This window comes from Heptranchias perlo, chromosome 7, assembly GCF_035084215.1.
Source record: "Heptranchias perlo isolate sHepPer1 chromosome 7, sHepPer1.hap1, whole genome shotgun sequence".
Classification (NCBI taxonomy): domain Eukaryota; kingdom Metazoa; phylum Chordata; class Chondrichthyes; order Hexanchiformes; family Hexanchidae; genus Heptranchias; species Heptranchias perlo.
This window is the reverse complement of record NC_090331.1, coordinates 47367585-47385768: the sequence shown is the minus strand read 5'-3', so window position 1 is coordinate 47385768 and position 18184 is coordinate 47367585. Positions and strand designations below refer to the sequence as shown.

At 42.4% G+C, this 18184-nt stretch overlaps 1 protein-coding gene across 6 annotated transcripts in view; it reads left to right on the top strand.

The window, feature by feature from the left end:
• Positions 1 to 18184, top strand: part of fmnl2a (formin-like 2a) — a 243774-nt gene that overhangs the window by 158644 nt on the left and 66946 nt on the right. For all 6 annotated transcript variants that reach the window (XM_067987455.1, XM_067987450.1, XM_067987456.1 and 3 more), the window contains exons 4-6: positions 2066 to 2142; positions 12979 to 13062; positions 14024 to 14176. In XM_067987455.1, the coding sequence (XP_067843556.1) occupies positions 2066 to 2142; positions 12979 to 13062; positions 14024 to 14176 (314 nt within the window). The remainder of the gene's footprint in view (positions 1 to 2065; positions 2143 to 12978; positions 13063 to 14023; positions 14177 to 18184) is intronic.

Sequence of the window (18184 nt, the reverse complement as noted above, 5' to 3'; positions counted from 1 at the left end):
TGACAATGGAATTAATACAACTGGCAATGAAAAACTGCTGCCATGGAGTTTCATGTAAATTAAGGACAGAATACTCTTGATTCCTCCAAAGAGATAACTATCTGTCCAATAACTGGACTCGCTTCAGACAGGGACACTTCAACGCTGAGGTCCCAGCACAGTTTGGGAAAGTACTATGAGGGCCAAATCATTTCATTCCAGAACTATTTGATAGTCCCACTGAGAAATGTGGAACTTTCTTTTGCTATTTCCAAATCTAATACTTTGTCCGTAACCCAGCTGTGCCGCCTAGAATCCAACCTGACCCCGCCATAACTAACCCTCTGCAATGCAGAACTCTTACTCAGAGAAGTCTCCCATATCTACTCCATAACATCTTCCATGTCATCAGGTGACTCTGAATGCCTATGTAAATCTTAGGAACATGACCTATGGTCACTCATTCCTTGAAGAGCAGTGGGCGGAGGCATGGTGACTAGGCTTCATGCCTTCCAGCTGCAATTTAGAAGGAGGTAACTCACAATTCTCGTGTGAAGTTCACCTGCTATCAGGCAAGTGCGAACAGGACTGTGGTCATAAGGGCACATTCCAACACATATTCTGGTGTTGGCCCTGCCTTTGTCTTTTCAGGGCGGAGGTCTGGAGGCTACTAAAATCATGACTAGTCTAACCACTTCATTGGACCCAACCCTATTTCTATTTGGCCTATTGCCATTGGAGCAAGGAACCCCAGCCCACCTGCATGCTTATGCAGCTTTCGCTCTAGGCTGCAGGAAAATGTGCACTTCAGCTCTGGTACAACTGAACAATCCTCCCAATTAACAGTTGAACATTCTGGTATATCTGTTGAGCACAGCAGGTGATGCATAAACTGGATATAGAGTTAGGAAAACCTCATGAGGGCTGGGTCCCCTTCCTGTAGACCCACCCGACACCTATTCCAAGTCCCCACAGCCGAAAAAAGTTTCCTAGTCTGGCCTCACGTGGGCAGACACTTACCCCACCTTAGCCCTCCCACCACCAGATGCTAAGGACCGCTCCAACCCAGCAGCTTGGAACATTCCCACGTGTGATCTGAGCCTTGTGACCAGGAATCACCCCAACTCTACCAAAAAATAATCACATTCAAGTGTGAAAATCTGTAAAGAACCCTCAAAGTGTGTCTCTGCAATTATTTTATAACCTAGAAAGCCACATATGCCCTGCTACTCTGTTCTACTTTGATCTGAGAAAGCACGTGCAGCTCAGTAACAAAATAAGGCGGGGTTTGGGGGGAGGGGGGAAAGATAGATTTTACAGCAGCACATTACAACGCCTTTGTCAGACTGGTCCTGCTGGCTATTGTATGGCCTCCCTCTCTACTCCTAAAATTACACTATGTTGCTGGGCTCTTATGACAGGTATAGAATGCAAAACAAAAAGTGTAAGGTTTTCTTTATTCTTGGTATGACTTCCCCCTTCAGGGACCATAGAAAATAGGAGCAAGAGTAGGCCATTTGGCCCTTCGGGCCTGCTCCGCCATTCAAAATGATCATGGCTGATCGTCTAACTCAGTACCCTGTTCCCGCTTTTTCCCCATATCCCTTGATCCCTTTAGCATTAAGAAATATATCTATCTCCTTTTTGAATACATCTAATGACTTGGCCTCCACTGCCTTCTGTGGTAGAGAATTCCACAGGTTCATCACCCACGATACCATCTACCTGCCTCTGCATGCCTTATAGGGTTGTAGTTTTCTTTTGGTGTTAAGTGATTAAAGTAGTTTCAGTTTAGCTTTAGATCGAAATGAACTGGCACAATAGTGTGGTTGCTTTATATAGGAGTAGGACATGCAGGAACAGGAAACCATGTATGGCACTACTTATCAGTAACATCATGCCTTTTTATTATGTTCAACACATGGTTTTCCCCAGAACCTTCTAAAGCTAGGCCATATTGCTATGGTGTGTGAAGGATGCATATTTTTTGATGAATGAAGACCCTGCAAGGTAGGTAACCTGTTTATCAGTTTTGAGTCGATGGCTTCTTCTCATCCTGAAAATGTTTTCAATTAAATATTTGCAGAAATTCAGAAGAAGAGTGCAAGAATCAACCCAAGTACTGAGAGAACTGGAGATTTCACTTAGAACAAACTATATTGGGTAAGTTTGAACATTTTGCAAAAGGGTCATTCTCCATCAATTCACCTAGTGAATGAGGTTGGTCATTTTTTGCATTCGATTATACTTTTCACAGGTATTGATACATCTAAAAAAAAATCTTGCACCTACACTATTCTTGTTCCTTGTTAGAAAGTGAGAGTAATTGTGTTGAACCTGTTGGAAGGCTTTGTAGCAGAGCAGACACAGATTTGCACCCAAAGCTCCCAAATAGCGAATTCCCAATCTCCGTTTTACAGCAGTGATTAAAGATCCTTGCCAGGAAGAAAGGAAAATCGGAGAGAGAGTCCGTCACAGGTTACTTTCACTTATCAGGGAGCGGGTCTTCTGCCCATTTCCATGATGGATTTTCTTAAATCATACAAGAGCAGTAAAAGGGGAGAAAATACAATTTTTCAAAAATATAGCTCGTAAAGGGGAATGTGTCTTAAAGAATGTTGATTACAAAATTCAGTGTCTATGCATTCCAGAAACAAATGCAATTTGAAAGCTTGCAGCAGTTCTTGTGCCCACAGGCAGACAACAAAAAGACTCTTTTATAGTCTCTGGAGCTGCACAAATGCAAGAGTAGCTGTTGATGGTAGAAAGGGGAGAACTGACCAAAGATAACATGAAGTGCTGCATAGGGCACAGAAACTGGATAGCCATGTGATGAAATAATATAATGTAATCCTAAAGGCGAAGGCAGATTTAAAAGCCTCTTTGAAGATTTTATTGGTTTCAGATCATTATTCATCGTATATGGAACAGAATTAAGGAAGGAATGACTGCGATGTGAAAATAACATGAGGAAATAATTTACATTTACATAGTGCCTTTCATATCCTCTGGATGCCCCAAAGCATTTTGCAACCGATGAATTATGTAGGAAAACACGGCAGTCAATTTGTGCACAGCAAGGTCCCAAAAGCAGCAATGAGATAAATAACCAGATACTCAAAACATAATTTTTATTATGCTTTGTAATACCTGGGTTGCTGAGGCTGTTGAATTAGAAAATTGGATGACATCGTTCATTATCTATATTTTAAAGTCTCTTTAAAATGGGAATGTAATACGGATCTAGGAACAAAAGTTCTACTTGCTCATTTGAAAAATTTATCCACCATAATCCTTTACATGGGTTATTGTTGGGTGCTTAATTAGAAAGTGGTCTTGGTCAGTTGAGGGATTTGTTATCATTACAAACTGTGCTGAAATGAGGAGGAATAATCCAACCTGCTTAGCCTGAAATTTCCCACAATGCAATGTTTGTAATGTAGTCATCATCACTGCATTTCGGGACTGAGTGAGTATGAATGCTACATAACTTGGAGTAATTTCATTTTAAGTCTGTAATTTGTATAAAAAAATAACCATTTAAGAAAGAAAAAGAATTGTTACTCAGGATTAGTTCTTAGATTTACTAACCCTCTGGTGGGGAAATAAAAGTAGTAACTATATTTGATGTAGCATGCGCTTAATGAAGACAAATTTATTTTTTTGTAATATCAGTTTATGGGATTATAATTTTTAAAGCATTCCATATATTTATTTTAATATTGATTCAATCTTAATTTAAATTCAGATTTAGTATCTAATGTACTGTGTTAATGGGATTGTGCTTGCCAAACCTTCCTAATAATCAGATTAACTGTTTACTCAGGAAATATATATTTAATATTAATTTGTTTGGTTGTATGTGAAAAGTATTTTTCACAGATCTAACTTTTTAAAAATTCGTTCATGGGATGTGGGCATTGCTGGCGAGGCCAGCATTTATTGCCCTTGAGAAGGTGGTGGTGAGCCGCCTTCTTGAACCGCTGCAGTCCGTGTGGTGAAGGTTCTCCCACAGTGCTGTTAGGAAGGGAGCTCCAGGATTTTGACCCAGAGATGATGAAGGAATGGTGATATATTTCCAAGTCGGGATGGTGTGTGACTTGGAGGGGAATGTGCAGGTGGTATTGTTCCCATGTGCCTGCTGCTCTTGTCCTTCTAGGTGGTAGAGGTCGCGGGTTTGGGAGGTGCTGTCGAAGAAGCCTTGGCGAGTTGCTGCAGTGCATCCTGTGGATGGTACACACTGCAGCCACTGTGCGCCGATGGTGAAGGGAGTGAATGTTTAGGGTGGTGAATGGGGTGCCAATCAAGCGGGCTGCTTTGTCCTGGATGGCATCGAGCTTCTTGAGTGTTGTTGGAGCTGCACTCATCCAGGCAAGTGGAGAGTATTCCATCACACTCCTGACTTGTGCCTTGTAGATGGTGGAAAGGCTTTGGGGAGTCAGGAGGTGAGTCACTCGCCGCAGAATACCCAGCCTCTGACCTGCTCTTGTAGCCACAGTATTTATGTGGCTGGTCCAGTTAAGTTTCTGGTCAATGGTGACCCCCAGGATGTTGATGGTGGGGGATTCGGCAATGGTAATGCCATTGAATATCAAGGGGAAGTGGTTAGACTCTCTCTTGTTGAAGATGGTCGTTGCCTGGCACTTGTCTGGCGCGAATGTTACTTGCCACTTATGAGCCCAAGCCTGGATGTTGTCCGGGTCTTGCTGCATGCGGGCTTGGACCCCATTTCTGACCTTATCATGGAGGGAAGGTCATTGATGAAGCAACTGAAGATGGTTGGGCCTAGGACACTGCCCTGAGGAACTCCTGCAGCAATGTCCTGGGGCTGAGATGATTGGCCTCCAACAACCACTACCATCTTTCTTTGTGCTAGGTATGACTCCAGCCACTGGAGAGTTTTCCCCCTGATTCCCATTGACTTCAATTTTACTCGGGCTCCTTGGTGCCACACTCGGTCAAATGCTGCCTTGATGTCAAGGACAGTCACTCTCACCTCACCTCTGGAATTCAGCTCTTTTGTCCATGTTTGGACCAAGGTCGTAATGAGGTCTGGAGCCGAGTGGCCCTGGCGGAACCCAAACTGAGCATCGGTGAGCAGGTTATTGGTGAGTAAGTGCCTCCTCCTCCTCCCGTTAGTTGTTTAATTGTCCACCACCATCCACGACTGGATGTGGCAGGACTGCAGAGCTTTGATCTGATCTGTTGTACAGTATGTACAGTACTAGGATACCAAAGCTATTTTTGTTTAACTGATTTACTTCTAGAATTCTGGAAACCATTTTGTGACTTTAGAGACATTCTATTACATTATAGAGCTAGTCATCATACTTGGGCTTAGACAATCAGAAGTCTTGTGTCCTCTAGCTTTGTGAATGTAGAGAAGGGTTAAGATATTTATGTGACTATTAACATAGGTGAAACATTTTGTTTTTTCTTCCATATTACACTACTTACACAGTTGTCAGTTTAATGCTTTTGACAAAATTTACCATGTGATCTTGTTGGAATCTTGTTTTGAAAAATGGTATTATAAACCAGGTATTATTCATAGTTGTTTGTATTTAGAAAGATTGGCTGAGGGAGGAATCTCTTTGGGAATATGCTAACTATGAGAAATTATATTTAAAAGCAAAATAGTAGTGCCTATGGAAATTCTATTAGTTCTGCATAAGCATAAAATTATTAAAAAGGCAGCATTGACAATCTTTGGGTTTAATTGTATTGAGGTCTACAGTTACAAGCAACCAACAACCAATTAAAATGTGCAAGAAACAATAATCTGAATAGTTCCCAGATGCGACTGCATTACATTTTCACTTTGCATATTTTTTAAAAGTTCTCGTATGGAATGATAGGGTTAGATGAAGTAGGGAGAGAGGAGGCTCGTGTGGAGCATAAACACTTGCATGGACCTGTTGGGCTGAATGGCCTGTTTCTGTGCTGTACATTCTATGTAATAATCTGGCTTTAGTGGTTTTGGTTGAGGGGTAAATGTTGACCAGGACATTGGGAGAACTCCCTTACACATCTTTGAATGGTATCATGGCTCTTTTATGTCCAGCAGACATGGCCTCAGTTTAGCTTCTCATCCAAAAAACAGCATCTCCGACAATGCTGGATTCCTTCAGTACTGTTTTAAAGTGTCAGCCTAGTCGCTGGAGTCAACTTTTTTTTTAAAACAACAGAAGTTGGGATCTATGGTGTCATCTTTCTCAAGGATCTGAGGGACACAGAGGACTTGTACATTGGCTTTTGTTCTTTATTTCAATTATTTTCTTCACCACTGTGTTTCACCTCCGAAATGCACTGAAAAGAGCAGACAATCTACCCTACAGACCTTCAGCAATTCTGTTTTTGCAGTTGGCTTTGTGAAACTCTGTCTTCAACTTTCCCCTCCCTGAGCTGTAGTGGTTGGCCAGTACTTGGCGCTTCCCCACAGTGATGTAGCTGAGACCCAGTACTCAGCAATATAGAGAATCATGGGTATGAAAAAAGTCCCACCTAAAAACATACCATTCATTTAATTCTTGAACCCAGGTTCAAATCCACTTTTCTCACTGGTGTGTGAAAATGTAAAGTGAGTTTGATAGTATCACTCTAATTTCCTGTGGATGTCGGCCCATCGTACAAAACTTCCCACAATTTGGCAAGGTCATCTGTGTGAGAAAGGAGAAAAAGCATTATATTACTGCAATAGATAGTACTGTTCTGTGGTTGGTCTTAAAGCAAATTGTTGATGTGCAATGGAGGAAGGTTTACTTTATATCTAACTTGTGATGTACGTAACCTGACAATGTTTGATGGTGATACCAGATGGCAAAAGTGTAAGAGGAAAGTATGAACCTGCATTTATATAATGCCTTTTACTACCTCAGGATGTCCCAAAATGCTTCACAACCAATGAAGTTCTTTTCGAAGTATGGTTACTGTTGAACTGTGGGGAAACACAAAAGTCTTGTTTTCCAGCACTGAAGTGCCTCTTAATAAACTTGAAATTTCATGCAGCATTATATATTTTTGTTAATGTCTCTTGCATGGATTTAAAAAAAATTAATCTTGGTAATTTTTATATGGTCAACTTTTCTTCATTCTCATTCACATATTGAGCATCTATCTGAAAGCATTCCTCATTTAGAACATTTACTAATGTCTGTCCCTGTGACATTGTGCCATTCTAGACCATGGTGATCCTTTTCTTTTGGTCTGTGATAGCCTCATGTTGTCTCTTTTCTATTTCCTTTCTCATTGCCATATGTCACATTTGTGCTGCTCTTATGAATATATTAAAAGGACTTCTCTATTTAACCTGCAAATATGTACATTTATTTTAGTTACATTAGTTCCAATAGTAACATTTTCAATAGAAAGAAATAACAAAAGTACATTTATATAACACCTTTCACAACCTCAGCATGTTCTAAAGTGCTTCATAGCCAATGCAACACTTCAAATTTAGGCCAAATCGTTGCTTTAAAATTTACATAAGTTGCATAATGACCTTTTAATTTCTCTGGTCATGACCAGTGCCTCCTGTGCTCACCATTCACCTGTGATACAGGAAGCATTGACTCAAAAGGCTGGAGATCATTAAACCTCAGAGGGCTGAATGATCGGTTTCTGACCTGTTAAGATTAACACGTTAAGAGCCATCCAACTTGTCCTTTTCCTGCCACCACTCCCACAAGGGAAAATCACCAAGCATCAAAAAGACAGTCATATCAGAACTGCCAGTCAGCTTTCTCTGTCATCCAGTTCCGGGTTCAAAAGCTTTCTCAGGTAAGTAGACACAGGAATTTAAATGCTTTAAAGGGGAATCCAATTATCAATTGATTTCAAGGTACCATATGGATAGATTCGGAGATAGAGATGGGAAAAATTGTAATTTTAACAACTTAATTTTTGGACATCTCTCCCAGGTCTCGCTTATAATAATGAAGTACACAGAGCTGAATGCATGAGGATGCATGGAGTGTGTGAATATCTATCTGATGTGTGGAGTAGTGGACTTAATCAGAACCATTGCTCACTGATGATGGTGCTTTGAGGCTCTACTCTGATCAGTTCTTCAGGGATGGGAAGAAACTATGGTGCCTTTGGGTTACACCATATAAAGCCTTGTCCACAAGGGAGACATTGTTGGCCTATCCAAGTTGCCACCAGCCATGATGAGTCTATATGGGCTGCAGTAAATAATTACTGAAACTTAGCATGATGGTCCTATAGATCCCACACCCTCAGACCACTGTATCTCTTACTGAAATTAGACAGACAGAAAAGGAACTGTTAATTCAAAGCCAAGCTGTGTTGGGAACATTCATCTGGGAGTTTTACCTTCAATTAATTCAACGCTTAGCCAGCTGAATCCTCACTGATGGCTAGCACTGAGATTCTGAAAAATTCTCTCTTTACAGAGGTCTTTTTAAAGAACTCCACATCTCCTCATCCCTCTAGGACGAGGAAGAAATGGTCTGGGCCAATAGGATTGTACAGATTATTTATATCTCCAGAGTATAGAAACCAGATGTAATGACTTACGTTCTGTTTACCTGTCCTATTGAAAATTCATTGGTATCCTACCAGATATAAACTAGGCAGCAAATCTCCACAGCAAAGATTACAGTTATCTGATCTTGACGTAAGATGTACCTTGGAGAAGCAATCCAACCAAGGATAGTTATCTGTCAAGCATTCTGGGCAAACTGTGCAACAGTACCTGAGTGATTCAAGCATCCATATGGATGCTGCTTTGTAATTTTTAGAAAATGTGGGACTAACCAGATCGACTGCTGTGCCCTTTGCCAGTTCCTATATTATGCAAGCATTTGAGCTATAGCTGCAAGGGTCCTGATGCTCTGAATAATTCTGGAGTCATGTCTGCCAATGATATGTAGGAGTGAAGGGCTTTTGGCATGTCCAGAACAAATAGACCAAGCTGCTGTTTGATGGCAGTTACCTATTTGGGAACCAGGTCCAAGAATTAGTCACAGAACACAATGAAGCACAGCAGACCATGAAGATCGTTCCAGACCGCATCGCCCTTGACAGAAGCATAAGAAGCATTCATGTGTAGTTTTAAATATATCATCTAGGATTGCTAAAGCAGTGGGGTTCAATAAGACCCAGGCTCAAGAAGCTTCAGATAATAGCTCACAATGATACAGCACGATAGATCTGGTATTGTCACAATCTTGGGGATATGGGATACTTGTTGGGGATTTGTTGGCTAATGTACAAGGATCACCACCACTATTAGCAATAATCCAGCAGGATGCATACTCACCTCCCTTCTAGTGTGTACACCTCCGCTTCATAAAGATTATTTCATCAAATGTCCCTTACTGTTCTCCCTCTTCAGTTCTTCCTCTCTCCCTCTGCCACCAATTGTAAGCTTTTGAAATGTGAGCATCCTGCAGTAACAACATCTTGTACTCACAAAGCGACTTGAATGTAGGAAAATGTCCCCAAGGCGCTTCACAGAGACTTGAGGGGAAAAATGGATGCTGAGCCACAGAGAAAGATATTAGGAAGGGTGGCAAAGGGTTTGCGCAAAGAGGTTGGTTTTAAGAAGAGTCTTAAAAGAGGAGAGGGATGTGCAGAAGTAAAGGGGTTTAAGCAAGGAATTCCAGTGTAGAGGGCCTAGGTTAAGGGAGGTTTTACTTGATGGACAAGGAGGTGAGGAAGGAGCAGAGGCAGTTGAACAGAAGGGCCCCAATATTTACGGGAAGGCTGGGAAGGGGTCACTTGTAGTTGCCAGGAAACCCAGAAATACAGGGAGCGCAGAGGTCCTGGCGAATTTAACAGCTTGACCTGATTTGAATTTTTTTTCTCTGTTTCCTAGCCGGCAGCCAGCCAGATCGAGAGGCTGTCCGGCGGGAAAGCCTGCAGTACAAAGCTGCAGCCGGGGATCAGAGGAGAGGGAGGGAGAGATCAAGGTTGGGGGGTGGGAGATTGCGGGTCGGCATTGAATCGTGGGGAGGGAGGCCGATCACAGTAGGCTAACTTGGGGGGTCGGGGGGAAGCACTCCTGCTCTTCCAGGCCCACAAGTAGTGCTGGAAAAAGCACTTACCTGCTGGATTCGGCAGTTCTCGCCTCCCTTTAGTTGCCGGGTTTCTCGACCCCTGGGAAATGTGCCCGCAGCCGTTAAATCTAAATGTCTGCTAAGATCTGAAGTACGCGGCCTCATTAACATTACTGACTCGCCTCTCGAGTGCAGGTTACTTGCTCATCCTCCAACCTGCCCCGGTTAAACTGGAAGTAGGCGCGTTTGCGGAAGGTTGGGATAGGGTTTCACATTTTTAAGAATTTAACCACTGCTCCTCTCCTGCCCGTCTGGGGGGTGTTAAAATTCGCCCCCTGGTCTCTATCTTGGTGACAAAGAAACTCATTAGCTCCTTGATTGTTGGAAGTGAGGGTAGAGGGGGTAGGGTAGAGAGAATTAAGGAGATGGTTGATAGTGGAGAAATGATGCTGGAGATTATCTATGCTCTCCAGGATGACTCTTAGAGTAATGGGCAGTGAGGCCCAGTAGAGCTTGATGTGGTCCAGCCAGATCTGGTGATGGATGACTAAGCCAGATGTGCACCAGATATGCTCACGTCTGTGTTCCTTGGATTTGAGGAAGTGAAGGAGCGGCCGTATCAAGGGAACGACTGGGATAGGAGACAATGACAGTTAAAATGGAGCGGGGGACTTGCCCACACTTTTCCCACCCTGATTTGGCCAACTACAATTTTAAATTGCAGGCAGCAAGGTCACCCTCTTCAAGCTGGCAAGGTCCTCTTTAAAGATGCTGACTGGGCTCCAATGACATTATTGGGGCCCAATCTGCTATTTCAACTTGAGGCCTGAGTGGGGGAGTAGGCCACACCTGGGAACAGCAGTCAGGTCCAGAAGAGGTAAGTTTGTCTCCTCATGGGCCAGGAGGAACAGGAGTGCTCCTCCCCTGCTCCAGCCTTCCATCCTCCCTTCCTTGGAGTACTTACCTTCTGTCGATTACCGTTCCTTTGAGCCCCAGGCGGCATCCTCCTGCTGCCCGATTTTAACGGCTGGGCTGCTGCTTTCTGCCAACTGCCCATCCATTTTGATTGGGAATTCGGTATGTTCATGAGGTCCACTGTTAAAATCAGCCGAGCCTCCCTGGACAGGCCGGACGCTCGCTAGGCCTCATTCCCACCCGGGAATTAAAAGCGTGCCCAGTGTTTTGCTCATTGGAATCTCCTCTGTATATGATTTTCACCCGTAAGAGGCAGCATACCTGTGTCGCCAGGTTTGTATGTATATTGTTTTGGATGGCTGATGAAAGCTCCTTCTCACCAGAGGCCCAGGAATACTGTTTAATATATGAATTTTTGTATTTGGGTTACTTTCGAATGTGGCACTGTTTTTATTATAAAATCTTTTTTGCCCATGTTTTTAGGTCTCCATGTGCCCTGCATCACTCTGGGGCCGAGAAGCTGACCAACTATCTGCTGCCAACCAGTGCTGTTAGGACATAAAGGACTGCCTAGGATGACTAATCCTTTGATTTTTTTTGACATTTGTTTTCCCCTCTCATCCTGAAAGAGCTTGAGCTCCACTCAGTGCCTCCCCCTTAAAACCCAGTTAAAAATGGAAGCTCAGCATGTGGGGAACTGTGGATGCAGAACCAATCTGCTGCTCTGTGGCATGATATGTCGTTTCAACGATGCACTGCGCAGGCATGCTGCTTCAACAGTTGTGTGTTTTAAATAAATTATAAAATTAATAAACTTAGTGGAATGTCCCAACAAAAAATATCCAATGGCGTGTGCACCCCATGTATCATGCACGCGCATCATTTATTGGAACATCAGAGAGGTTGCTAAATGTATGAAATATGCATATTTTGTTGTAAAATGAACACCGTCTTGTAAATTGTGTGCAGAAGGTGCACCAAGATCTGTCTGCCACTCTCTGAAATCTAATTTCCCTCGTTGTCTGAGGCTAAATCTCCCTCCTATCCATGTTGGAATTTCACATATATGCAAGTGCTACCAGATGTAGAATTCTTCTTTTCCCATGGTATTCTTCCTTGCATTGTAAATGGAAAAAAATAATTTACCTTGTTCTGATATTCCATCTTGTAGCACTAAAACTGCTGCCTCCAGAGTTAAGTGTTTGATTGACTATGATATATATTTAGCTTGGGGGATAAGGGGATGAAAGTTTGCTTACACTGGTGGCTGTTAAGAGACTACTAGTAAAATTAATTGTGCTCTAACCCCCACTGGAAACAGATCTGCATTTATCTTGGGTATTAGCAATAAAGATCAGCTCACATGAAGAACTATTTAGGGACTGTGTGTAAAATTAGCTTTAGAGTCACAATCCCAGTGGATAAAACTATCTTATATTCAAAGATTTTGGCATGAAGTGCTCTATGCTTTAAAATGTAGTGAATGGAAATGTTGTTTACTGTTTGGTTTAAAGAGGGGAGGGACAGAGGCAGCTGCAGTAAAGAAAACCTCGTCAATTTTTTCTTTAAGTTGAAGATTTCATATTCTACTTGTTCTGAGTTACTTTCAGTTCAGTAACTTTTTCCCTTGATGTGGAAATCTATTATTTTGGGTCTAACCACGCTGATTGTGCTGACTTTCATAATAATATAGGGAGCTGTGCTGCAATTTACATGGACCACATCTTGTCATATACATCACTTCATGATGTTAACAGAAATGTGAAAGTGGAGGGTCTCTGTTGCAAAGGAAAGGGTTATTGAATTGAAGGTAATATTCAATTAAAAAAAAATTGGAACACTTATAATGAAAGTACTCCCAGTCTTTTCCCTTTATGCTGTGTTGGCTGTATCAGGGATGGGATACTGTATCATATACTGTACTTCCCAGGAATTGTCTGCATTGTGTTTTTGGAAGACTTGGCTGAGATGAGCTGTTTTCACTTGTTTTTTTTTCAGTAGATTTTCTGAAGCTATTAACAATGTGTTAATGTGGTCTTTCTATGCATTTGCTTTTTCACAGTTGGGTGAGGGAGTTTTTGAATGAAGAGAACCAAGGTCTAGACATATTGGTGGAATACCTTTCATTTGCACAGTACGCAGTTACGTAAGTGCCCTTTCTGATTACTAAACAGCAAACTGTATGTATGTAAAGCTTTCAATCCAGAACTGGAAAAAGTCCCAGTAAAAATAAAGTTTTTTTTGTGTGGAATGAAATGCCACATGACAGCACTTGTTTATTTTTTTTTTAAAAGGCTGGTAAAAGTTGGCATATAGCTTCCAAAAGATGTTTGGCAGTTTTCCAGGAAGAAGTAAACACTAGTAATTACTTGAATGAAAATGGTTTTCCAAAAAAGTGAACCCTTCTTTCAAGAGAGGGAGATGGGCAGCTGCCATTGTTTGAATGATGTTCCAAAAGTGTTTGTATCTGAAATGGTCATTCTATGTGCCTCAGAACTTTTTACAAGTTCTGTAACAGGTTTTTACAGGTTTTTCAGTGATCTCTGATTAACTAGAAATATATCATGCTAAATACGACACATGTCTAGTCATATGTTGATCAGAATAGGTGCAGCATACAACTTATTTGCCTTTACATGTTCTTTAAAGTACTGGCTTAAAACTGCCTATGTTATTGTAATTTGAGATGTGGAATTTTTCTCTCCTCACTCCAGTGTCTTCCATACGATTGTCATTTTTATATGTTTGCATAATTTATGTTCAAGATTAACTAACGAAAAAGGGTGAGCAAGTATTTTATTTTTTTACTGCAACATAACATTGTTGCCCTCCGCTTGGTTAGATTGTTTAGATAGTATTGATATTCGTTATGTACCATACATGGCTAACCTAGGGATCAAAGACCCATTTAATTCTATCCAGCTAGCCACTTGCTTTGCACTCCAAAATTCGGTAAAATCAGGCTGTACTACATGGGCAATTTGGGATATATCTATTTGATGGTCTCTTGTTGTCTGTTAATGTCAGACCTGTTTTACCTTGCTGCTTGACTAATGGATGCGTTTTTATTTGACCGCAGAAATTAATCTTGCTTAATTTTCCTTCAGATTTGATTTTGAAAGTGCGGAAAATAATGTGGAAAATGCAGTGGACAAATCCAAACCTTGGAGCCGGTCTATTGAGGATTTACATCGAGGTAGTAATCTGCCGTCACCAGTTGGCAACAGCTTGGCCCGGTCTGCCAGGCATTCAACATTACGGTAGGCTGATGACACAAAACTTCCACTGATTCAGCAAAAGTAGCAAGGGAGTTGATCATAATGTGGTTTGCTGTTTTCAAGTAAATACAGTCTTTTTATTATCCTTGTATAATATAACTTTTTAAAAAAAAAAACGATCTAAACTTGCATATCATTTTATACCTTCAGTAATCTTGGTCCAATCTGGTTCAGTCAATCTGGTTGAAATCTTCATTACCAACTGTTGTTCATCTATATTGATAACTCAACCTGACATTCTCATTGGTTATGAACATACTGGCGAATGCAAACTCAGATCATAAACACACGTACAATTTTATGATCTTCCATCTTGTTTATTGTAAGTTGCTGCATTGCCACTTAACCATTGGTACATATTCTCTTTTGTTATTTGTTCATGGGATGTGGGCGTCACTGGCAAGGCCAGCATTTATTGCCCATCCCTAATTGCCCTTGAGAAGGTGGTGGTGAGCCGCCTTTTTGAACCGCTGCAGTCCTTGTGGTGAAGGTTCTCCCACAGTGCTGTTAGGTAGGGATTTTGACCCAGTGACGATGAAGAAACGGCGATATATTTCCAAGTCAGGATGGTGTGTGACTTGGAGGGGAACGTGCAGGTGGTGTTGTTCCCATGTGCCTGCTGCTCTTGTCCTTCTAGGTGGAAGATGTCGCGGGTTTGGGAGGTGCTGTCGAAGAAGCCTTGGCGAGTCGCTGCAGTGCATCCTGTGGATGGTACACACTGCAGCCACAGTGTGCCGGTGAAGGGAGTGAATGTTTAGGGTGGTGGATGGGGTGCCAATCAAGCGGGCTGCTTTGTCCTGGAAGGTGTCGAGCTTCTTGAGTGTTGTTGGAGCTGCACTCATCCAGACAAGTGGAGAGTATTCCATAACACTCCTGACTTGTGCCTTGTAGATGGTGGAAAGGCTTTGGGGAGTCAGGAGGTGAGTCACTCGCTACATAATGCCCAGCCTCTGACCTGCTCTTGTAGCCAGAGTATTTATGTGGCTGGTCCAGTTAAGTTTCTGGTCAATGGTGACCCCCAGGATGTTGATGGTGGGGGATTCGGTGATGGTAATGCCGTTGAATGTCATGGGGAGGTGGTTAGACTCTCTTGTTGGAGATGGTCATTGCCTGGCACTTGTCTGGTGCGAATGTTACTTGCCACTTATCAACCCAAGCCTGGATGTTGTTCAGGTCATTGCTGCATGCTGACACGGACTGCTTCATTATCTGAGGGGTTGTGAATGGAACTGAACACTGTGCAATCATCAGTGAACATCCCCATTTCTGATCTTATGATGGAGGGAAGGTCATTGATGAAGCAGCTGAAGATGGTTGGGCCTAGGGCACTGCCCTGAGTAACTCCTGCAGCAATGTCCTGGGGTTGAGATGATTGGCCTCCAATAACCACTACCATCTTCCTTTGTGCTAGGTATGACTCCAGCCACTGGAGAGTTTTCCCCCTGATTCCCGTTGACTTCAATTTTACTCTGGCTCCTTGGTGCCACTCTCTGTCAAATGCTGCTTTGATGCCAAGGGCAATCACTCTCACCTCACCTCTGGAATTCAGCTCTTTTGTCCATGTTTGGATCAAGGCTGTAATGAGGTCTGGAGCCTAGTGGTCTTGGCGGAACCCAAACTGAGCATCGGTGAGCAGGTTATTGGTGAGTAAGTGCCGCTTGATAGCACTGTCGACGACACCTTCCATCACTTTGAGAGTAGACTGATGGGGCGGTAATTGTCCGGATTGGATTTGTCCTGCTTTTTGTGGACAGGACATACCTGGGCAATTTTCCATATTGTTGGGTAGATGCCAGTGTTGTAGCTGTACTGGAACAGTTTGGCTAGAGGCGCAGCTAGTTCTGGAGCACAAGTCTTCAGCACTACAGCCGGGATGTTGTCGGGGCCCATTGCCGTTGCTGTATCCAGTGCACTCGGCCGTTTCTTGATATCACGTGGAGTGAATCGAATTGGCTGAAGACTGGCTTCTGTGATGGTGGGGATATTGGGAGGAGGCCGAGATAGATCATCCATCTTTGGATCATCATCTCTTTGCATTATGCTTAGCTGAATATGAGCAAGTTACACCAATGAAATACAAATTTATTTTTCAAATGACACTGCATGTCTTTATTTTCCCAGTTTGCTCCTCTGTAGAGCCAGCCCTTCCCACCCTATGGGGATAGGGCGGGAAAGTGGAATTGAGGTAGAAGACCAGCTATGATCTTATTGAATGGCAAAACAGGCTCGAGGGCCCGTGTGGCCTACTCCTGCTCCTAGCTCTTATGATGTTATGTTCCTTAGATGTGTCCCTCAGCTGAGGATTCTGCACAGCTACTGACAGCCATGTTCTGTGATCAGATGACAAAAGATGTCTTTCTTGGGTGAGATGGCCAAGCTCAGCTTTTCCCTTCCCTGATTTAGTTTTCCCCTAAGGATTGAGCCTCCCACTTCTGGCCCGGTAGTCTGAGGGAGACAGGAAAGAATTGCTTTGGGAGAAACCAGTTCCCACAATAATAAAGCATGGCGCTGGTAGGCTTTGTGCGTTGAACCTTGCCGATCATGGAGAATATTGCAGAGCTGGGCCTTAACTTTGAAATAAAATGGAGGAAAAAAGTAACAAAAGCAGAATAGGATACTGCTTATAATATTTACAATAATAATGGTTTATCGTGCGCATTCTTATTGCAAAATGCAATATGAACCACTTAATATCACAGTGCATAACAGGATTTTCCACTATTAATTCCAACAAAGTCTAGCAACATTGGTAATCGTCTTCTCATATTCACACAAGTTCTCCTGAATCCATCGTTCTTCATGTGTCTATATAGGCAGGGGAAGGGAAATCTGTTAAGGAGACAACGTGAGTCCAACGTGTGTTCAACTAAAATCCACCATTATACTAGGTCAAAGGTCATTGCTAAATATAAACTGTGATGGACTTTGGGAAGATCAGTGATGGATGAGCATGCAATGTGACCGCAGCACAAGGCTCGCCAAGAACTCCAATCCAATCACATGCTTATCACATCAGCAAAGAAATGGTTTGTGTCTGTCTATTGGTCACTGTATTAGTTTATCTTTAAGTTGCAGTTAAATCTTCAGTTTGATCCTTAAAATGTACTCTAAAAGGGGGCATTGTTCTAGGATGAATTGAAAAATTCATCCAAGTTATTCATCCCAGAATTCTAGCACAGACATCATTGATGCATGAGAGATTGCAATTCTAATTGTTAAGGTGACAGTCGCAGATGCACACATCCATTTAGAACCCTTTTTTCACTGATTATATTTATTGGTGTTGTGGAGGCGTTATCATTTACATTGCTTTGCCAATTAATATATGTAAATTGCTGTGTTTTGATTTTTCACTTTAAGGTTAAAAAGGTTGTAATTATTTTTCCATTGCTTTAACGTCTGTTAATTTTGTGGGTTTTTTTGCTCTGCACTTTTTCTTTCTTTTCCCCTCTAATTTTATTCTCTCCTCCCTGGGAAGCCCTGACTCGTGCTGGGATGCGATTTCATGGGCGTGACACTGTGTAGCACTGTGCCCCAGTGGTTATTCACAAGTGACCAGTTTTATGTGAGTCCATCTGGATAGTAGAGCTGAATTTAGCAGAATGAATGCCAGGAGCCAGCTCATAGATGCTGGCCCTCCAGAATACAACCTAAAGTGTGGTGGCTTGTAAAGTCAGTGAGCAGGGATTATTATAGAATGTATTCAAATGTCTCACCTCTTCAACTGTTAATGTTTTTTTTTATTCGTTCATGGGATGTGGGTGTCGCTGGCGAGGCCAGCATTTATTGCCCATCCCTAATTGCCCTTGAGAAGTTGGTGGTGAGACGCCTTCTTGAACCGCTGCAGTCCGTGTGGTGAAGGTTCTCCCACAGTGCTGTTAGGAAGGGAGCTCCAGGATTTTGACCCAGTGACGATGAAGGAACGGCAATATATTTCCAAGTCGGTATGGTGTGTGACTTGGAGGGGAACGTGCAGGTGGTGTTGTTCCC